Source organism: Daktulosphaira vitifoliae, unplaced genomic scaffold (genome assembly GCF_025091365.1).
Source record: "Daktulosphaira vitifoliae isolate Bord-2020 unplaced genomic scaffold, ASM2509136v1 Scaffold_5, whole genome shotgun sequence".
NCBI classification, from domain to species: domain Eukaryota; kingdom Metazoa; phylum Arthropoda; class Insecta; order Hemiptera; family Phylloxeridae; genus Daktulosphaira; species Daktulosphaira vitifoliae.
This window is the reverse complement of record NW_026099576.1, coordinates 16973912-16997576: the sequence shown is the minus strand read 5'-3', so window position 1 is coordinate 16997576 and position 23665 is coordinate 16973912. Positions and strand designations below refer to the sequence as shown.

The window sequence follows — 23665 nt, the reverse complement described above, 5'->3', positions numbered from 1 at the left end:
ACAGTATAATCTGTTCTTTAAATTTCATGGTTACTCTAAGTCTGGAAAACCTTTAAATGTCAGGGCATTTTTAAATAATCAGGAAAAATATTAAAATGGTATGAATATTGTGATTTTGACTGAAATTGTTAAAATTTATATACTATAAAAATACTGATCATATTTCTTATTATGTATTATTTATTGTGACCAGGCAGGGGGACAGTGTAGTAATTTGAATGTTCAATCCCCTCCTCACATTTTTTAATATTTTTATTAGTAAAATATTATGATAAAAATAAAATAAAATGGATTGATTTGGTTAACATTATCTTTCATGTTTTATATAAATTTGTTCTTATACAATTAATTTATTTTAATTTGTATGTTGAATATTCTGTAAAAACTTAAATTTTTTATGTAGGTACTCTTCAAGGTAATAGTGAATGGCATCAAGATTGTTTAGCTCACTTGCTTAAATTGTTATGTCAGTTAGGTGTATCTCCTAATGACAGAAAACAACTTGATCAATTTGAAGGTTTAGGTTTTGATCCATATTTCCGTTCTAGAAAAGCAAACATGAAAAAACAAACTAACCTAGTTGTTCCCAAACTAAATCAAGTAATTATAATATACTCATATTTTATCAGCTACTTGATTTTCTACATTTTTAATATTTTCTTAGTATTTTTGTTTCATTTTAGTGTTCAAATTGGAAAAAATTAAGTAAAGTAAAAAACAAAGTATGTTTCATTATGAAGCTTAAACTCTTTTCACTTTTATACCATATTATATATGCAACATTAAACATTTTTCTATAATTGAAATTACTTTTTTTAGCATTTATTCTTTAAAATTGTATTTTATAAATTCAAAAATAATTTCAATTATGTAGAACAACTTCAACCTCTTGTGACCCTCAGTTTGAGCACTACTATAGTTAGATCTAATAGTATTATTACATTAAATGTTAACAAAATTTTTTACAATCATTAAATTTTTTGTTATTTTTTAGGAGATGTTGAAATTAATGAAAATTGATTTGGTTATTCCAAGACTGATGAGTATTTTAAATGAATTATCTTTTCCTCGTTATCCAAAAGAAATAAAAACTGGATTTTGGGGACGAGCACAAGTTATTCATTTTTTAATGACTTTAGTGCTTTCATGGTCTCATAGTATTAATGGTATTTGTGAAGCACTTTTAGAATCAAACCAATTTTCTATGTGGCTATGCAATTTAGTACTTGAAGATCCTGATCCATTAGTTAGACATGAAATCTGTGTTGCTTTGTATAGATTGTGTGCTGTAACTCCAGCTAATCGTACTGCCGCTACATTACTTTTATCTCAATTAATAAAGTTCCTAGATAAAGCGGAATGTATGAAACCACAAATAAGAGAAGAAGTTAGTTGTATTCAACTTTTTTTTATAATTAACTGTTAAAATTTATTGTAATTTTTAGAATTTATTGAAAATTACTGATGAAGAAAAACTCCTTTATGGACATGCTTGTCGAGACTATTTTTGGCTAATGTGTCGGCTTGTTAATTGTTTGTCAAATGATATAATTCAAGGTATGATTTTATTTTAAAAATTAGGTTATTAATTCATTTAATTTATTAATTCTTTGTTTTATTATTTTTATAGAGAGTTTAAAAAGTCCTTCTGAATGTATTATTAACATTGAAGCTTTGGCTGTTCGTGTTTGGGAATCTATAGCTTCAAGGGACTTCATTGAAACAGATTATAGTGGACTTCAAGATGATGGCTTAATTGGGCTTCTTAATTTAATGTCAAATATTTTGGGTCACAAACCACCTTTCAAATTTAGTAAACATAGTCATAAAGTTATAGATACAGTAAGTATTTAGTAATATATAAATTAATTAATTAATTTTTCACATATTCAGTTTTATTTTTTGTTAAAATTTTAGGTATTTGAATTTTTATTTGCTTTACCTGATCCTCAAAATCGTCAATTGCCTAAATGTAAATCTGAAAGTGCTCGATCATCTGCTTATGACTTATTAGTTGAATTAGTTAAGGAAACACCAAACAATTATGAGTATTTATATGAAAAACTGTTAGAACAGCATAGCAATGGTTAGTATTTAATTTTTATTATTGACTATATTGAACTTTATTTAAAAATATTTTAGATTTTAACCGCCCTCCTTATTTTTGGGATTATTGGCCACATGATGATGGACGATCAAATTGTGGTTATGTTGGCTTAACAAACCTTGGAGCTACTTGTTATATGGCATCATGTATGCAACATTTATTCATGATGCCTCAGGCAAGACGATCAATATTAGAAGCTAAATGTGATGAATCTAATAAACACAATGCAATTTTAATAGAACTTAAAAGAATGTTTGCATATTTGTTGGTAAGATAATCAAAGAAAATTATAACCTTTATAATAATTAAAAAAAAAATTTTAAATCTATATCGAAGTTACAATATGATGTTTACATTAGACCGCATTATTTTAAGGAAAAGACTTGTTGTACCTATTTTAAAATAAAATGCTTAATATTTAAACAAATTTAAACTTTTGTTAAATTTTTTTTTGATCTTCAAGGCTAAGAAACTATATGTCAAATAAATAAAAACTTATTTTTAAAAAGAATATTAATTTGAACTACCGAAATGGTAATGGAAAAAATTTATTTTTCACTGAGCATAAGTTAACATTTATATTGCTGTTAAAAGATTTAAATCTCCATAAATAAAAATTTGTAATGTTTCGTAGACATTTTTAAAATTATTTTCCAAAAACTTCAAAATACAATTATTTTATCCTAAAATATACCTATCTAAGTATTGGTTGTTAACAAATACATTGAATTTTTACATTTGATATTTAAACATGTAGGCTAGTGCAAATTTTTTCATCTTGATTATTAATTGTGTTAAAAATTTTTAATAATAATTAACAGATTATTTTTTATTTTTAGAAAAAGAGGTAAAATGTTTATAAATTCATATGTGATTTTACATGCTATGTAGTAATAGACAACTATATATCATGTAAACTTTATAAATACTTATATCAGCCTAATCATTTTAATATTATAACAATGAAACAATTATTTTATTATTAAACTGTTTGTTGTATAAAAGGATGAACATTTTAAAATATAATTATAATTTTAATAGGAAAGTGAAAGAAAAACCTATAACCCACGTAGTTTTTGTAAAGTTTATACTATGGATCATCAACTTCTAAACACCGGAGAACAAAAAGATATGGCCGAGTTTTTTATTGATCTCGTATCCAAACTTGAAGAAATGACACCAGAACTTAAAACACTAGTAAAAACGTTGTTTGGTGGAGTTATTAGCAATAATGTAGTTTCATTGGTTAGTATTTTAATATTTTATTCTTGGTAATGTTGAAATTTCTTAAAAATCTAAGAAGTTTTTACTTTATATCATTATTTAAACATATATAATTTTACAAATAAAAATTTTTTTAAGATCAAATAATTTATAAATTATTAAAGTTTCATTGACCATATTATTATTTAACTATGACAATTTTGAATTTTATAAAATAATGTAAATTTAATTTCTAAAATTTGTAGCAATTCTTATAAACTTACTATTAAAAAGTATTAAATTAAAATCAAATCCCCTTTATACTTATCTGTATATTGACTTAAATTTAGTAATAAAAATGAATATTCTTAATTTATTTAAGTAATGTAAAATTCAATATAAAAATATGAATCATTTTTTCCACATTTGTTATACAAGGTGTATATTTAATGTAAGGTCTTCCTTTTATTTTTTTCTAATTAAATAAAATTTATGTATTAAGTTTGATACATTGTTGGAAAACATAAAAATTTAGCTATTTTTGCAAGTAATTCTCTCAAAAAAATTATTTTAAGTATTAACATGATTATTTATAAAATACTTGTCCAGAACTATACAAACACCTCTAATTTTTACTTGACAAAATCTTTTTAAATTAGCTTGAACTATAAAAGAAATAAGAAATAAAAAATTGTTAATTTTATCAAACTTTGAGGAAATAATGAATTTATTTCTTTAGGAACACTTATTTTTTATAATTATTTGTTAATTTTCATGCAAACAAGTAATAAAAATTAACTTTATAGGATTGTGATCATGTTAGTAGAACTTTAGAAGAATTTTATACTGTACGATGTCAAGTATCAGATATGAGAAATTTGTATGAATCACTTGATGAAGTTACTTTAAAAGATACTCTTGATGGTGATAATATGTATACTTGCTCTCAGTGTGAAAAGAAAGTTCGTGCTGAAAAAAGGTAAATACATGGAATATTTTTGTATTGTTAACATTTTCTTAATAATATTGAGTTGATATTAATAAGTTTAAATTTTCTAGGGCATGTTTTAAAAAGCTACCTCAAATTTTGTGTTTTAATACTATGAGGTATACATTTAATATGATTACCATGATGAAGGAAAAAGTTAACACTCATTTTTCATTTCCTATGATACTTGACATGTCGGGATATGTTGAAAAACATTTAATGCCTCAACACTACTTAGAAGAAAAGGAAATGAATGAAAATGATGGAACTGATAGACAAGAAGAAAATTATCAGTATGAACTAATTGGTGTCACAGTTCATACTGGTACAGCTGATGGTGGTCATTATTACAGCTTTATTCGTAACCGTGAGCGAACAAATAGATCGCAAACTCCGAGTACTGATCAGTGGTATTTATTTAATGATGCTGAAGTTAAACTATTTGATGCAAGTCAATTGGCAGCAGAATGCTTTGGTGGAGAAATGACTGTATTTATTTAAATTTAGAACATATTTTAAAAATAAAATGTTTAATATATTTTAATGCATTTTTTTTAGAGTAAAACATATGACTCTGTTACTGATAAGTATATGGACTTAAGTTTTGAAAAAACTAATAGTGCTTACATGTTATTTTATGAGTTAGTAAAACCAACAGATCCAGAAATAGAAGATCACAATTCTTATGAGAATCAAATGTCTCCTCCAATAAAATTAAGTAGTGAATTAGAAGGTTGGATATGGCAAGATAATCGACAATTTTTGCAAGATAAGAATATATTTGAGAGTGCATATTTTCAGTAAGAATATATTAATATATTATTTATTCATATTATATGATTTAATGGTGATTTTTATTGTAATATTTTGGCTCTTTTAGGTTCATGTGGCAAATATGTGCTTTTATTCCACATTCATTAGAAGACACTGAAGAATTAAGTGAATTAGCAACTAAACTGACAGCAGCATTTTTCTTAGAAACTTATATCCATGCTAAAGAACGTGTAAGTTTTTATTTTTTACAAACATTTTTTTTTAAGTTTAATTAGTCAAATGGTAACCTTTTTTTACATAGTCTACTATAATGCAATGGACTGAACTTTTAATTAAGCAGTTTAGTGCTTCACAATCTGGTTGTGAGTGGTTTCTTCAACAAATGGGTGATGATGGATGGTGGCCACTTAAAATTTTTGTAAAATGTTCTAATCAAGTGATACGTCAAACATTTCTTAAATTGTGTATGCATGCAATTCAATGTATTAGGTATTAAAATATTTATATTAATATATTCATAAATAAAACATTTTTATCTTTTTATATAAGAGGATAAGTTTAAAAATTATGCAATTAAATTATAAACTTGTTCAAAAGAAAAATAAAATATTATTTCATTAATATTTTTTTTATTTTAGACCATATGTTTGTTTTTTTAAAAATATATTCATTAGTGAAACTAAAACAGAAAACTTAAAATCTTGTGTATCATGTCTTACATCATTTATTCAGACTGTTGTGTCTTTAGTAAGTGTCTACATTTTTTTATAACTTAAATACTAATAAACAAGATAACAAAATATTTCTAGATGCAACAAAACATAAAAAATTTCATACGAAATATGACTGAATACTTTACATTATTACATGAATTCAGTAAATTAGGTGATGAAGAAAGTAAATTTTTGATATCAATACAATGTATTACAACTGTAGTAAATTTTTATTTGAGTCTTAAAGGACATGAACAAGTACATATTAATTTTAAATTAAATAAACAATTTATTATTATTCATATATGTATTTTAGAATGATATTTCTAACAATGGTATTGAATGTGAAGATGAAGATGAAGAAATAATTCCTTTGACAACTATTGATAGAAATAAACCACCATTATCATTAGAAAAATTAATAGCTCTTGTTGTTACTTTAATTGAAAAATCTAGAGGCATCGATGGTCAACTGGAACTTTCAGACAGTGATCTTTATGTTTTGCAAGGAATGAAAGTGAGTTTTGTAGATTAAATTTTGTATAGTATTTAGGTCAATTCAATGAATTGAAATTATCTAGGAATATTTTTTATGAATCAGTATTTAATATACAGGGTATTCAGTAAGTCAGGAAATGGGTTTCTATTGTTCTCATTGTTACAAACAATGAGAACAATAGAAACCCGTTTCCTGACTTACTGAACACCCTGTATATATTTTTATCATTTTTTGTATAAACATCCTGAATAATTTAATAAATGAAAACTTTGTTGATTATTTTTTACTTAAATTCATATGTATATTTGATATTAATATTTTATGAATGATATGTTAGTCTAAAAAAAACTTGAGATAATCTCAAGTCTTATAATCTCTTCAAATACCTAGACAATTGACACATTTAAAAAATGCCCTTATACTATTCAACATTGACAATGGGGAATTTTACAACTAAAAACTTAAATTCTTCAAATATTAGTAATATAGAATAGGGCACATTAATATAATTTAAAAAGTAATAAATAAACATATCAATATATAAAACTCTATAATGCCTATATAATATTTTTTATCTTAAAATTCACATATTACTGAGTTACATTAGTATTCATATTATTAAAGGATGTTTAAGAATTTAAAAAAAATTGATATAATTAAAGTTTGATTAGTGGTGGACTTAAAAAAATTTTTTTTACTGTTTTTGATGTTATGAAAATATTGTATATCGATTTATAACATAATATAATATTATTATTTGCTTTTAATATTTTTTTTCAGGGATTTCCTTTTATAATACAACAAATAAAAGACAATACAAATTTACATATGACAAAAAATATTATATTTTCGTTGTGTAGAAATGAATCAATACAAAAAAATTCTGTACTTGCTAATGAAATAATTTGCCAAATACTTAATAATATTCAAAAAAATGTTAACAATACAGAAGTATGTCTTATTATAAAACATGAAAATATTTTTATTAATTTTTAATTTTATAAAATAATATTCAATTATTATATTTTAATTAAAGATAGCTCAACCATTTTTCAAGATGTTAACTTTGCTATCTGAAGGAAGTGTTGGCGGTAATGGAGGACTACCGCCTTTCACAGAATTTATTTTGAAAAATTTATGGCAAAGTACTGAAAATGGTCCACAAGTAGCACTTGAATGGCTTAGTCTCCAAGTTCCACGAAATAAACAAGTTTCCGCATGGGTATTAAATGGAATGGATACATGGGTTGAACGTTATCTTATGGCTCATGGAAATGCTCGTGTTCGTTCTGGTTAGTGAAGATATGGAGTATTTTATATCTAAAAATATTTTTAGTGGAAATTTTCTAATGCAATTCTAGTTTTAGTATTCAGTTTATTTATTTATAATAAATAAAGGCAATAGTATCATCATGTACAAAAAATAAATACTTAATAAAACACTACTTTATAAAAAATAAAATTATAAAAAAATAGAACTACTACTTAAAGACTTATTTAAATTAAGGTTAGCATAGGTCCATATTAAAAAAGTAGCTCAAAAAGCCAATTGCAATTGGTGTAAATGATTTTTTTCCTTGTATTGCATCTCTAGATTAAAACTGTTACAACTCAAAAAAATTTTGAATTAAAAAATATTCGACAGAAATAAAATTTTTTTTCACATTCCTGGAACAAAAATTTTCTTTTTAGTTGCAATAGTTTTTATCTAGAGATGCGATATAATAATTTTGAACGTATTAGGTTTTTTATATAAAAATAATAGATCATACTGTAACTATGTTTTAATTATGTTATTAATAGTAGAATACATAGTTAATAACTAGTAATAATTTATCCCTTAATTATTTTATGAAAATATAAATTTCTTAATGTTCTATTATGAATAAAAAAAAACAGTATTGTAAGAACATTTATTACTATGTTCTTACCACTTATATTATAGACGTTTAATTTCTATTTTCTTAATTTGTAATACATATTAATTAACATAGAGGGAGATGCTGATGTGACAATTCTACTCGTCTGTAGCACAGAGCTACTGACTTCAAACTAACAAAGAGCAATTGTGTTTGAGTGGCCATTATAGACATAGTTTTCAATGCTATTACTCTTGTCATATTTATATTATTAATAACTTAACTTGTTTTATTCAACAACCCGACTATCGCCAATTGTCATTATGACCAACTAACTCCGTCTCACTTGGATATACCTACTAACCAACTGTACTAGGATTCAGGTCAGACGTATTGTACATTACATATAACTTATATTTACTGAACATCTAAAATATAACTTTACTTTGTTGTTAACATAAAACAATAGTCTAACATTATTATATAATCTCTCTATTTTAACTATGGTACTCGATTGCCTGTATCTCCTTCGGGTAATTAAAACTCATTTAAGGAGATAGGAAAAATATTTGGACATACGTTGGGTAGCTTCTGATTCTTGGTTTTGACCAAGATCCTCAAGTATTAAACAAGTCCCTAACATATAGTGGAGTATCGTTAGTTTTTACTGAGTTCAAGAATTGAAGTGTTTAATTCACAACTAGTTATCCTATCATTAATATTGACTTTTTGATTTCCTCAACAATTTCCTATACAATTTTTATTGTTATAGTTCTTATTTACATTATTTCTAAAATTTTTACTTAATTTGTTGTATCTAAATTTGTTAGTTCTATAATTCATTACTCTACGCTGATTATGACTTGGATATGTCATTAAACTTTGGTTACCCACATAATTTATATTTTTATAATCATTTAATTTACCATTATGGTTTTTTAAAAGAGAATCTATTTCTCTTTTTAAAATTTCTGAATCTTTCTCAAATTTATAAATCTTTCATATTTTAAAATATCTTATTAATTTACCTACTGTACTATTATCCCTTAACATAAATTTATTATATATATCATCTGGTAGTTCCTTAAAAAAATACTCTATGATATCTTTTTCAATGATACCTTCAAACCTAAGACATTCTGCTACTACCCTTACTAAAAACTTTTTAGTAAATCCACTATCAGCCAATTTCATCATTATTAAATTTTTTCTTACCAAATTTAGATTATTGGCAGAGTTGAAATTAATTAATGACAATTTAACATTTTCCTAAGTTAAATTTGTCGATCAATATTCTATAAATTCAAATATTTTAAGTGCATGATCCTTTAAGTATAAGGGTAACATAGAAAGTTTTTTTATTATCATCCTATTTATTTGCTTTCATATAATAAAGATAGATTAAGCTACCCAACGTATGTCCAAATATTTTTCCTATCTCCTTAAATGAGTTTTAATTACCCGAAGGAGATACAGGCAATCGAGTACCATAGTTAAAATAGAGAGATTATATAATAATGTTAGACTATTGTTTTATGTTAACAACAAAGTAAAGTTATATTTTAGATGTTCAGTAAATATAAGTTATATGTAATGTACAATACGTCTGACCTGAATCCTAGTACAGTTGGTTAGTAGGTATATCCAAGTGAGACGGAGTTAGTTGGTCATGATGACAATTGGCGATAGTCGGGTTGTTGAATAAAACAAGTTAAGTTATTAATAATATAAATATGACAAGAGTAATAGCATTGAAAACTATGTCTATAATGGCCACTCAAACACAATTGCCCTTTGTTAGTTCGAAGTCAGTAGCTCTGTGCTACAGACGAGTAGAATTGTCACATCAGCATCTCCCTCTATGTTAATTAATATGTATTACAAATTAAGTAAATAGAAATTAAACGTCTATAATATAAGTGGTAAGAATATAGTATTAAATGTTCTTACAGTATTTTGAGAAAGAAATCTTTAGTAAAATAATATTTGATAAATGATAAATATTTTTGAGAGTATTAAGAACTTTCCCTTAACACACTTTCATCTTTATATATTTAAAATACAATAAAGTATCATTAGTTTAAAATATAATTGTTATATTTAGAGATAAGATAAGAAAATTGTTTTTGGTTTATTATTTCAAAATATAATGTTACTTTATAATTAAGTTTATCATTATTCAATATTTAAATATTGCATACATTTTTTGTTTTAGAACATTTCAAATATTAAAATTTTTTTTTATTATTTACATTTGAACGATCCTACACTTCTATCTTTAACGTTAAAAGGGGCAAAACATAAAGCAATACTATGAATATTTTTTACTATTGGCACATTACTACATTTTTCTTACATAGATTTTTTTTAATATAATGTTTGAAAATAATTTATTTTTGTTTTAAGTTATAAGTTGTATTATGTTTAATAATATTTTACCTATATTAATATCATATTTTTTGTTATTTGTTTTTTGACTACATTTTGAAAAAAAAATTTTTGTTAAGTATTTTTTTAAAATCTTTTATTATTATATAATTTATTTAATGTTTTTAAGGTGCTAGTGTATTGTTAGTTTCTTTGGTTCCAAACACTCAATTCCGCCAAGCATTTCGATCAGCAAGAGGCTTGTGTTTATTACAAAAGGAAATAGTATTTGCACCAGATGCTAAAGAAATACTACAAGAGATTTTCAAATTTCTTCTAAAACTTTTAAAAGTTGCTAAAGAATACACAGATACAACTCAGCATGGATCTTCTAAAATGACTGCTTACTTTGTTATACTTAATTATTTTTTAGTATCCAAAGTTGAAAAATTAATGGTATGTATAATTTTGAATATAAATAGCAATATTACTAGGGCATTTATAAAAAAAAGTGTGTAAAAATATTTAAACCATAGTAATATCAGCAGTGAATGATTATTTAACTAAAAATTTTTCTAATATGATCATAATAAATTGTTATTAGTAGTTTTTATAACAAAGAAAATAACTAAATTAAGTATTTAGTATAGCATTTTTTAGTATAAAACATTGGAAATTGTTTGATATCATAGATGTCCATAGCAAATTGTAAAGACTGAAAATATATCTAATGATGTATTTTGAAGTTTCTGTTTCATAATTGTGCCAATAAGTGGCATATTTTTTTAAAGTTTAATTTATTAAAATATCTTATTATTTGTTATTGGTTTAATATTGACAGTAAATATCAAATCATTGAATATCAAAAGAAAAGTAATAATGGCCCAGCTATAGAAAATAAACATTTTTTTTAAATAAAATTAAAATAATGTTTATACTCATAACAAATGGTAGTGTAATGTTTTAAAATGTGTTAAAAAAGTGTATTCAAATATAATTATTTAAACACTATTCCAATTAAAAAAAATGATTTGAATGTTGTAATTATTATAAAAAGAATTAATAATTAGTTATTTGTTTTGATAAAAATGCTAAATAGTCATTTTTATTTTTATGTTAAAATAGTTAATTTATAAAGTTTTTAAAAATAATTTTTATATATTTATGTATCAAATTTATATTTTATTGAAAAAGAATATTTGCAGCTTAAAAGTTTTATATTATATGATGTTTTATTAGTTTGGACCTCATTTGGTTGAATTATGGCAGCTATTTCATCCAAAATTATCAGAACCAGCTATACCTATACATCATAATAAACAAAGCTTACTTATGTTATTTTATAATGTTTTGACTGATTGTGTAGAAAATGTACAAATATTAATACAAGATCCATACTTTGTAAAGAATATAGCATTCAACTACATTTTGTAAGTTAATTGTATTTTTTTATTAATTATCATTAATTACTATTTTTGTCTGGCAAAGATTAACATAAAATGTATTAATGTTCTATCAAACCTTTTTGGAGATAAAAAATAATTGTACAATTAAAAAACTATACAGGTGTTTATTTCATCATAATCCATTTTATTAATCAAAAAAAAAAATATATATATATATTGATAATTTTTTTACATACTTTTCTTAATTTATCAATGATAAATTATTTCTATATTAATACCTTATAAGGATGTTAAGTTAATTTTTTTAAACTGTAACATACATAATTAACTACCTTATTTATTAGATAATGATCTAGTTAAGAAAATGACAGGTTGATAATAATTTCTGCATCAGTATTTCAGAAGTATTTAACAGTTAAAAATATAGACTTGAGGTGATACATGAGTATGACTATTTATATTATTAGATGTGTGCTATTATTTTTATTACTAGAAATTTCTCAGTCTCACTCCTCCATACGTTTAGGTATAAAAATGTTAATAACTTCTGAAATATTGGTCCAAAAGTTGTTATCGACTCAGCACTATTTCAATCAGTTCAATTCCTATTTTATAAGTTAACTAAATATGTATGTTATAATCCTGAAGGAATGAAAAAAATATTATTTAATTTCTTGTTATTGTAGAGTTTTTTGAATAAAATTTATTTTTATTTTTATAATAGTTTAAAAAATTTTCAACAGTTTCTAAGAACATGAGTGTCTTATACTTAATTGATCACTCTGTATAACAAAATAAAAATAAAAAAATACTTTTATTTCATTTAAATTTAACTAGCAAAATATTTGAGTTATTTTTATTAAAATTTATAACAATGTATGTTTATTCATTCTTATTAACTTTTTTTTTTATACTTAGAGCTGATCACGACGACCAAGAAGTAGTAATTTTTAACCGTACAATGTTGCCTGCCTATTATGGTTTACTAAGAATTTGTTGTCAACATTCTAGATCATTTACTCGTCAACTTGCTGGACATCAAAATATTAGTTGGGCTTTTAAAAATATATCTCCTCATCCTACTCAATATGCAGCAGTAACTAAAACTTTATTTTGAATCAATACAATAAATAATATCAAAACAACTTTAATTTTTATTTATTTTTACTATGTAGGCTGTTGATGAATTATTTAAACTTCTTCAATTGTTCATTAAAAAATATCCAGATTCAACTGAACAGGAAATATCAGATATAAACCAATACAGGCGAGAAACAATACAATTATATGTTTCTCATTTAGATGGCAAAGCTGGTTGGGGTACTTTAATCCCAGTTACTAAAATTTTATTAGAAAATGATGATGACAAAGTTTATTTTGTACAAAATCAAGGTTTAGAGATGTGCTTTGAAGTAAGCTATTACAGTTATAATTATTGACTATTTATTTATTTTAGTGTTATCTAGTATTTATAAATTAGCTTAGAAGAATAAGGTCAATATAGACATAAAAGCAATTGTAAGTTTATTATTGCTCTTGGAATATTTAGAAAATATTACTTTAGATTAGAAAATTCTAATTTATATTGATATTTGTTAGTGTAATTAAAAAATAAAAACTGGTGTGTTTTACAAAAATGTAAGTAGAAATTAGTTACGATGAACTTTAAGCAGGCACAAAGCTAGAAAATTTCTTTCAAGGAAACAAAAATGTTATCCTACCCTAATATCTCTTTCGGAGGGAATTAAATATGTGTCTTAACTTATTGAATAATCTTTGGGTTCCGTGTTAAGACAATAATTATAAATTATATGTTCTTTTTGAAATTTTCTGATTTCAAAAATATTTAAATATTTTTCAGTAAAACAATATTCCACAAGAAATTAAAATTCGAAAATTTTTTACATAGCATATTATTCCTGCCTTAGTTTTAATTGTTATTATCTGTGTAATGATTAAAAGATAACAAATGGTAGTTTTAACCTTATTTCGTTTATTATAACCAAAATCTTATCCTAACCATATTACATATGAAAATATATTTTAACACAAATTTAAGATTGGATTTGAATTTTACTCATCTTAAATCATGTCTTGTTCTAAATAATACTTGTTATAGTGATTCATACTGGGATTAAAATTGAGTCCGTTGGATCAAAAAGGACCTATGTTCAAAAAAAAAAAAATTGAGATTATGATTTACATAGATTCATAATTGGCTACACTTTGTTTGTTGCATACAAATATTAGGTTTTATAATTAATTATTTCCTACATAATTTGTGATACAAAAATATAGCATAGTTTCTAAATGAAATATGTTCATAGAAAGTTATGTAGCAAAAGGTAGTATGTCCTCATATACTTACTTCAAGGGTATCAAAACGGTGTATCTCATCATATAATAATGAGAACACTGTTAAAAACTGTTACAAAGAGTAGTATGAGAGTAGTAGAGTTTTTGCTAAATTTCAAATGTCAAATTATCAGTATTTAATTTAGTTAAATTTAATCGTATGTATTAGTCATATAAACACTCTAAACATCTTAATATTGTCATAAAACCATGAATACGATTAAGTATTCTATTATCTGGTATTTCATTCGTATAGTACACGTGTTTTACTTTAAATATTTTAAACTTATATTATAAAAAGTAATAACCAGTGAATTTATAAACATGAATGTAATTAAATAAAACAGTCGAACCAAGAAGAGGTAGAAAATTACAATGCCTTCTAATCAAGCGTGACAAAGAGAAAACTGACATAGGTAATTAATTAATTTTAACATTAAATATACTGTGGTTCTATCATTAAGTTATCAGAGCTACAATAGATTACTGGATGGTTGATAAATAATTATTTAAAATTAGATAACTCTATGGCTATAAACATTTAAGTAGTCTTCGAAATTGTTATATTATTATTAATTAATTAATTAAAAAATAGAAAAAACAAAAATGAGTATTGGAATGAGATTATTGATTAATTATATGGTTTTATAAGTGTAAAATTAATTGGTTACTTCATTATGGGCAATGGATGAATAACTTGCTGAAATAATAATTTTAAATGCAATTTAACCAATTGACTTTAGATTTCATATTACTGCTTCTAATATCCAATTATAGAGACATAATGTAAAAAAAATGATTTTGTTTTTATTTATGATTTAATTTGTTATTCTGTGTGTTAAGTGTATTTTGATTAATTATAGACACTCATTAACTAGATTTCCTAAGCACCCTAATTGACAATATAAAAATTCAAATCAACTTCTATATCAATATAGTTATTAATATAGCTATGCATGATATAAGAAGAGCTCACCAAATGTTTTATGAAGTGCTTGACATAATTAAACAAGATGAAATCATTTTGAGATTGGTTATTATAAGCCCTATTAAAAGAAATCACCCACGCTAGGGTTTTTCCAAAAGAAAAAAGATAATAAAACATTTTATGCTTAAGCTTAATGAAAATAACAAACTTGAAAATATAATAGTTTGCCAATAATTATTCAGAAGTATATTTGGTATATTTAACAAAAGAATTGATTATGTTTGTAAAAATTATTTTTTAACTAGGAAGTCATTAAAAGAAAACTATAGTGAACGAAGAAAGGTACAAAAATATGAAAGTCAAAGAAAAATGGTGAAGGCCTTTATATCAAAATTTCAATCTATCGAGTCAATACTACATGACAGTACTTACCTAGTGATGTAACAATTTCCTCTTTATTATAAGACGTAACATAAATTAAAACTCGACAATAATATTAAGGATGATTATTTTGTGCTCAGCTTTTGTAAGGATTTCAATATTGAATTGGGTTTTCTATCGATGGATTATTGTTCCTTATATTTTTCATTAAATGAAAAAATAAAAATTACTAGGCGTTTAATAGAAAAGAAGAAATTAATCACAAAATTAGAGTTTACAAGAAAAAGGCTAACTCATTTTATAAATTACTAAAAAATGAAAATGATAGCTAAAATTACAATTACATTTAATTGTCAAAAATTTTTATTATCATTTAAAGTGCTGGATCAAAGTATTTACTATTCCAATTTTACATGTACAACTTCATAGTTTGTTAAGGCTAATTAAAATCAAAACAAGTTAAAGAAAATTCATTTATATATATTTGGTTAGAAACAAAACATATAGGATTAAACAAAATTGCATAATTTATTTATCATCGTCTGAAGAACATAAATTTAACAAATATTTGACTTTTTCCATATGGATACGGTAATCAAAATAAAAATCAGGATATGTTGTCCATGTTTTAAAAATACTTACAAGAATTCCATCTTATCATATTTTTGGTTGTTAAGTAAAACAATTTAAGAAAATGGCTTGCATAGAAAGCTTAAATGATTATATAAATTTTTTTGAAATTGTGGACACTGTTATATGTGTATCTTTAAATGATGACTGTAAAATATATGATTGGAAGTTATGCCTTCTCAAAACAACAAAAACCGACTGTAAATTGACATTTTAAATTTCCACTTGTTTAATGTTTATTAATGTCAAGATATACACAGAAAACATTTTTGTTAAAGAGTTAACTTACTAATTATTAAATGTTGTTTGAGAAAAAGGACTTTAATAACATGGTAAAAGTATGTCCTCAATGAAATATAGGGTTATAGTGTAGGCGTCCAACTGTATACTGCAACAAAAATTGATTTAGATAATTTGCTTGAAGTGCTTAAAGATTTATCCATGTCTGTAGTTAAAATTATATTCATGTTATAAATATGTTTTTGAGAGTATTTTGTTTTAAAATAATTTGACATTTCTATCACAATTAAATGATAAATTAAGTTCAACTTTTAAGATTTATGTTTACAAAAATTATACTTATATTTAAGTAGCAAAAGTGAGTATATCCAAATGAAAATAGGAGTTAAAAAATAAAATATTAACCTACAATTTCAATTTTACACTTAACATTAAAAAATATATATTTATATAATTAATGTATATTAAAATAATTTAAAAAAATCCTAAAATATTAAAGAAAATATCAATTTTTTATTGTTGGTGTTAAATTTAAAATTTTTGGACATATGTTCTTTGTGCGGCTTAATTATCTAATTCATTATCATTTATTCCATTAAATTCTATCAATTTTTACTACGGATCATACACATTATTAATTTTTTAATTTTTATTAAAAGGGTTTTCAAACATTGCATAATATGTATCATGAAGCTACAGCTTGTCATGTAACTGGAGATTTGATTGATATGCTTGCATTAATTGTTGATGTTACTAAGTGCCTTCAAAAAGCTCATGAACAAAATAAATTAAATGAAAAAGAAACGCCTCGTTCTATTATTTTAGGATATAAAGAATGGCCTGATCTATTACGGAAATTAGTTACCTTACTAAACACTTATAACCCAAAGGAAATGCGGCATTCTGTACTAGGTAAATATTATTCTATTTATTTATCATCATTATTATTTTTAAATTCATATCATTAAATTTATAATATATTTTATAATGGATCGTGATAAGTGACATTTTCAAATAATAATTTGAAGTAATTTAAAACATTTATAATTTACTAATAATAGATATTCGTATTTATTTTAAATAAACATCTGGCTGAGTAAATAATAACTATTTACTTATAATGTTCTTTACAGAATTTTAGACTTAAATATGCTAATAATTCATCTTCATAAAAAATGTCACTTATCACACTTGTGCTACACCATAATAATTTAGTAATATTAAATTTTTTTTTAGACTTGCTAAAGATTTTAGTAGTTTTAATGCCTGTTGAAGTAATAAATGTGCTTCAACCAATTTTAACTCATTGCCATGCTGTATGTATGGATAGTAGTAACAGTATGCCTATTGGTCCTTATTTTCCTCGAAGAGGTCATAAAGTGCCTATGCTTAGTTTAAAATCAAACACTAGACCGATTAGACCAATGGTACAAATGGCTTTAACTCATAATCAATTAGATTTAACTAAAGTAAGACATTAATTATGGCTTGACAATTTATTTTTAGTACTTTAATATATATTAATGTAATTTTTTATTCTTGTTTCTTTCAAGGGCTGTGATTCTCAATATGATGCTGATTTATCTGCTTTTTATTCACCTTACCATGAGTTTATTGATCTAATGTGTCGTACGGCTGTAAATAATGATTGCTTAACTGAACCATTAGTGACATTAAGTGCAATGATTGGTTATGAATCTATACCATTACATCATACTTTTTTTCCTAAATTCTGGCTTGATGTTCATAGTATGAGTGTAAGTTGAAAAAATTTATAAATTTAAAATTATTAAATTTCATTTAGTCTTTAATGTTTTTTCAAATTTACTTTTATTTTTTTATTGAAATGATTTTTAATTTTTTTAGAGTCCTAATTTACCATATTTGCGTTTATTATCAAAAAACAATTATTTTGTGGATTATCTTGAATCAACACTTATCGAAGAAAGGCTTAGTTTAAATAATGACATAATATATGACTTTGTTAAAATGTTTTTTCCTGAGGTAAAGTGTTTAAGTTTGTATTATTTAGTTATATAAATGTTAATTTATTGATTTTAAATTTATTAAGACTAAATTAAATATGTTAATAACTAGATGGCTGCAAGTGTTTTATCTCATCACACATTTGAATTGCTGGAAAGTATTATATTTAATTTACCAAATGATTTAGAAAAGCTTGGAGAATTAGAAACTGAAAAAAGAATGCTATCTAATTTAAGAGCTCTTCAAGTTTGCTCTTTAGTTAAACCACCTGTACAAGAACTTAAAGCCGTTTTGAACAATATAAAAATTTCAGCAAAAAATATAATTACCAAAATTATTAATTCAAAAACTGGTAAATTTATCAAATTAATTTAGATTTAAAGAATGTATTAAACTATGATTACTCATGTAATTGATATTAAAAAAACATTCTTACTTATACTATTTTTTAATAATTTAAAAGTTTAAGTATAAGTAGAATAAAAATATAATGCTAAATTTTTGGTAACATTTAATTTAATGCACTAAATAGCACTATTATGAAGAATTTTTGAGGGATACTGTTTTTTATAAATTGTTCAACAATTTAAGACCTAAAAAAGTTTAGTATGTGTTACAAAAAAAAAAAAAATTCAGGAAACAGAAAAAAAGATTCCTTTCAAATTACAATATGTAGACTATTTTCCAATTTATTTTAAATATGCATTTATATTATCCTATATATAAACTAAATACATTAATGTTGTAACACAAAATTGTAACACACACCAAAGTTTTTGTAAGGTCAATTCATGTTTTTTCTACATTTTATAATTGTTATATAAAATTGTTGCTCCAGGTAAAACTTTTAACCAAAAATTTAAAAAATATATATATAATGTTTTAGGTAAAACTGATAGTTTAAATGAAACCGATGATAATGACTTTGATGTTGAGCAATTATCTTTGTTGCGTCGAATTGAATCAACTGCTATTGAATTTATAGAATCAATTCCTGTTTCAAAGAATGAAGAATTATCTAAAAATGTGGATGAAAAAAATATTGCTGGTCCACAAGATAAGACTTAATACAGATTCATTGTAATGAAATAAAATTTAAAAATGCTGCTAGTCTTTTAAAACAAAACTGAAATTATGAAATTTTTAAAAGAAATTCCATTTCTTTTAACAATTAAGTGTGATCTCCCAAAATTTTGAAAAGTTTTGTTTTTTTTTATTCAGTCGACTATTTTGTAAGCCAATCTTTGTTGGAATATTGTTATTTTATCATGTATATCTCTGATTTTATGTGAATTAATTCACTATAACACCTATCCCTATAATTTTATCTTTTATTATAATTGTTTAAAAAAATAATACTTGTAAATTTTTACGATAATATATAATTATTATTATTTTATTATTAATACATTTTTTAATTATTATTATAAAAGAACTTATTAAGACTTTCTAATCACTAATACTATAGATTAGATTTTTTTACAGGGAAATGTTGTTTTTCTATTATCTATTTGTAAATAAAATGATAATGTTTTAGTCTATATGAATTGTATACATNTACAGGGAAATGTTGTTTTTCTATTATCTATTTGTAAATAAAATGATAATGTTTTAGTCTATATGAATTGTATACATTAATAATGTTATATAAATATTTTAATTTAATTACAAATTGTCTATATAATTGTACAAAAATAAATATAAACAAATAAGACTTAATTTTAACCAGATAAGTTGTATTAATATTAATAAGTCATTGGTATTTGTTATCATATGTAATATAAATTGTAACATTAAATCATTATAGCTGATTTTTTTTTGTTACTTATGTGATCTATTAATCATAAGCATTTTCATCCACAATTTTTTTTATTTTAATTATCATAAAACTATAGATTAGTTTTAGAACATAATAAACATGTAAATATATTTGAATGGTAAAAATATAATCGTTTTTGGTTTGGAGGGAGTAATGGAAAATTTTTTTATCTATATCTCGTTCCCCAAAATAATAGTCTACGCCACTGGAGTTTATCAATACTAAAAACTGAGCCCCACAAATCATAGTAAGTATATCGATAGCTATATATCAATAGTGCTAGTTTTTAACTAACCCCAGATTATATATGTTATATCTATCTATTCTATGCTTTAACTACAAAATAGATTAAGTATTCCGTAGTTCGTTTATAAGCCAGTGTTATGATTTGTAGGGCCCCTTAAGTTCTCAATATTGATAACTTTAGTGACGTAAATAGACTATTGTTTTGAGGAAGATGAACATAAGAAAATTATCCATTACTTTCTCCAAACTTAAAATACTATTAGTAAGGCACTATAACTATCTTATAGTCTCCTACATTCACTGCCGTAATTTGAAACCGTCATCAAGAAACACGATTGTTGGTTAATCTAATCAAAGTTTGTATTTACTAATGTAAATTTAAGATTAAATATTCAAATTTTTATTGTTAATATTACAATTCGGAGCAATTAATTTAAAGAAATTTTATATTCAAGGAATTTACTAGTTTTATTGAATAAATGATCAATCCCTTTTTTTGTAATTAAAGCAAGCATATGAGATTTAACACACTTGAAGCTTTTTATATTCGAATTTGTAGCTTAAAATTACGTAATTAAAATAATATTTTATCATGGTATTGGTTGATCATAGGGCTAATAACAAAGTAGTATCTTTAAGTTATCATTTTGATGTTCTGTTATCACTAATCGGGTATTGAAGGCGAGTCAAATATTTAAATTGCATACAATAAAGATAAAAATTTACTTTCCGAAGATAAATTTTTGAATTTATTACACAAATAGTTGAAATGTCTTCAGATTATTGTCGTATTTGTTCATTTATTTTGCGTGATTATTTTGGTCAAGACGTTTCTGAAATAGCAAAACCTTTACAATGGGGTCAAAAATCTTTTACAACTTTGTCAACAATTTTAGCTGAAAAATATTCCAAGTGCATGGTTCAAGAAACTCTTCTAGTGTTACTCCAGTTCGATTTTATATCTGCTATATGTAATGTTCATTCAATACAAATAGAGTATAAATTAAATATGTATAATATACTTTTGATGCTAAGATATCCAAAATATGTATCTATAATTAAAAGAAAATTTAGTAGTATTCATACAGAACTTGTCCAAACCTTGCTTTGCATTGGCAGAGCATCATTGTCGAATATTGTACTTACATGTTTAAAAATGCATAATATACCAGATGATGCTTTTGATAAATATTGGGAAAAAGGTGTTGAATTAATAAAATATGAATATTTCAAGAGAGTACCAACATATGTTGTGTGGACAGAAGTAAAACTAAACAAAATGTTTACACCTCCTACAAAAAATCATATTGATGAAAAAAAGATCCTCTATGCACCAAATTTTAATAAATTCCATTTAGATATTAGAAATAAAATGATTATTGATGCTGTTGTTAGGACATTTGATGATACTATTATTGGAGAAGTCATGAAAACTATTTTAAGTCAATGCAACGATAATTTGTCTCCAGTTTCAAACCCTATTCCTTTACAGCTAATTAGAAGTAATTTAAATGTGGGTAATAATTATTTACTGGAATATATAACTATGATTGAAGAAGATCCTACCAAATTTTTATGTAAATCATATGGGGCAATGTGTAATATTACTGTAAATTTCAAGCAAATAATTAATTGCCTAAATGATTCAATAATTGATCAAATTGTAAGTTATAAGTTTGGTGAGAGTTCTGCAAGACTTTTTAGAGCTACTAGGGCTAATAAGCTTTTAGAGCTTGAACGTCTTCAACAAGCAGCTTTGATACCAGACCGGGAAACTAAAACATTAACATCAGAATTATTTATGAATAATTATCTCCAAGTACAAGAATTAAAAAAACCTAATACGCGTATTGGTAGAAATGATGGAAAGTCATTTTATTTATATCATTTAAATGACCGTCAATTACATCAAGAACTAACTGAAGAAGTACTTAAGATGATTGGAAATTGTATGGTATGGAAATTTAAAACTTGTGAAGATAACAGACGTTTATTAAAAAATAAAGCACGTTTTGATGGAATGGTACAAGGATTACAAGATAAACAAGAAGCTGATAAAGACTTTTTTGAAGAAGCTATGGATAATTTATTTTCTCCGAGTGAAAGAATATTACTTGATTCTATAGGTAGATTGCTTCGAAAATGTCAACTTAGTATTATGCGCTTAGATGAATGTTTATTTTTATTTTACATCTATAAGCATTTTAAAGAAATTAATGAATCTAATAAATAAAAATTTTATAATACTATTTTGTATTTTAAGTTGATATGTAAATGAAAATTTTAGTATTCTACATTAATATTTTATGAGAAGTTCTCCGTTTTTAATATTATTTTCTAATTTAATAAAACAAGCTAATCTGTTTTGTATACACATTGTACCAAGTATGACATTAGTTTTACTGAGTTAGGTTTTTTTTTTAAGTGTAATTCAAAAATGATTATTTAACATATCAATTAATCATTATCCTGATTTTTTTTAAGTTAAAAAGAAATCAATTTAACTTTAAAGTGAAAATTTGTGATAGTGCAAGGCTTTCGTAAAATACATTGCGTGCTGTTAAAATTTAACAAATAATATTTTATGATTGGTAAATTGATAAGAACACATGTACCTAAAAGAAACCAAAAAAATAATTTAATATTATTTTTCAATTAAGGAGTTCATATTAAATGTAACACTTTCTATATTTAACAAACAACCATAGATTAAATACACATAGATAGGCCACGGCATTCAGACAATTGGCAACCGATTTTTTGTTAATTTATAAACGTAAAGATAGCGCTATATATCCTCTCGGAAATATTAAATATTTAATAATAACTGTCCAGTTTGCTGATATTCAAGTAATAGTCACGATTATTGATGTACGGCTAACACCGTTAGCGCAAATTAAGATAAGAACCAGTTATTACTAAAGGCGATCGCTTATTTGATTTAAATGAAACTTTTCGTTTTAAATACAAATTCGATAAAACATGTGTTTTAGCTTCGATGCGAAGCGGAGAAGGTATTAATTTTACTATGATGTGTTTTTTTTTTTTTTATGTCTGTTGCCACTTTTTTTCAGCTCTCACTGGACCGATTTCTTTCAAAAATACGTCAAAAGATCACAAATCGTATCTAGTTGAAGACATTACCCTTAAAAATTGAAAAAAAT

General features: G+C 24.0%; 2 protein-coding genes across 2 annotated transcripts in view; both read left to right on the top strand.

Moving 5' to 3' along the window:
- Nucleotides 1-19901, top strand: part of LOC126907821 (ubiquitin carboxyl-terminal hydrolase 34) — a 29491-nt gene extending 9590 nt beyond the window's left edge. The window contains exons 18-44 of the mRNA XM_050689429.1: nucleotides 404-600; nucleotides 995-1387; nucleotides 1446-1557; nucleotides 1631-1842; nucleotides 1918-2086; nucleotides 2143-2375; nucleotides 3149-3352; nucleotides 4117-4289; nucleotides 4370-4787; nucleotides 4857-5098; nucleotides 5179-5302; nucleotides 5374-5561; nucleotides 5711-5819; nucleotides 5882-6043; nucleotides 6102-6302; nucleotides 7065-7235; nucleotides 7321-7576; nucleotides 10701-10966; nucleotides 11750-11940; nucleotides 12835-13012; nucleotides 13092-13328; nucleotides 17110-17362; nucleotides 17687-17919; nucleotides 18004-18207; nucleotides 18317-18454; nucleotides 18548-18788; nucleotides 19323-19901. Of these exons, the coding sequence (XP_050545386.1) occupies nucleotides 404-600; nucleotides 995-1387; nucleotides 1446-1557; nucleotides 1631-1842; nucleotides 1918-2086; nucleotides 2143-2375; nucleotides 3149-3352; nucleotides 4117-4289; nucleotides 4370-4787; nucleotides 4857-5098; nucleotides 5179-5302; nucleotides 5374-5561; nucleotides 5711-5819; nucleotides 5882-6043; nucleotides 6102-6302; nucleotides 7065-7235; nucleotides 7321-7576; nucleotides 10701-10966; nucleotides 11750-11940; nucleotides 12835-13012; nucleotides 13092-13328; nucleotides 17110-17362; nucleotides 17687-17919; nucleotides 18004-18207; nucleotides 18317-18454; nucleotides 18548-18788; nucleotides 19323-19504 (5687 nt within the window). The 3' untranslated portion in view covers nucleotides 19505-19901. The remainder of the gene's footprint in view (nucleotides 1-403; nucleotides 601-994; nucleotides 1388-1445; nucleotides 1558-1630; nucleotides 1843-1917; nucleotides 2087-2142; nucleotides 2376-3148; nucleotides 3353-4116; nucleotides 4290-4369; nucleotides 4788-4856; nucleotides 5099-5178; nucleotides 5303-5373; nucleotides 5562-5710; nucleotides 5820-5881; nucleotides 6044-6101; nucleotides 6303-7064; nucleotides 7236-7320; nucleotides 7577-10700; nucleotides 10967-11749; nucleotides 11941-12834; nucleotides 13013-13091; nucleotides 13329-17109; nucleotides 17363-17686; nucleotides 17920-18003; nucleotides 18208-18316; nucleotides 18455-18547; nucleotides 18789-19322) is intronic.
- A 1043-nt stretch (nucleotides 19902-20944) lies between these two features.
- On the top strand, nucleotides 20945-22747 carry LOC126907837 (DNA-directed RNA polymerase III subunit RPC3). The gene has a single exon (XM_050689457.1). The coding sequence runs from the start codon at nucleotides 21271-21273 to the stop codon at nucleotides 22732-22734; it is 1464 nt and encodes a 487-aa protein (XP_050545414.1). The 5' UTR covers nucleotides 20945-21270; the 3' UTR covers nucleotides 22735-22747.
- Nucleotides 22748-23665: the final 918 nt, after the last annotated feature.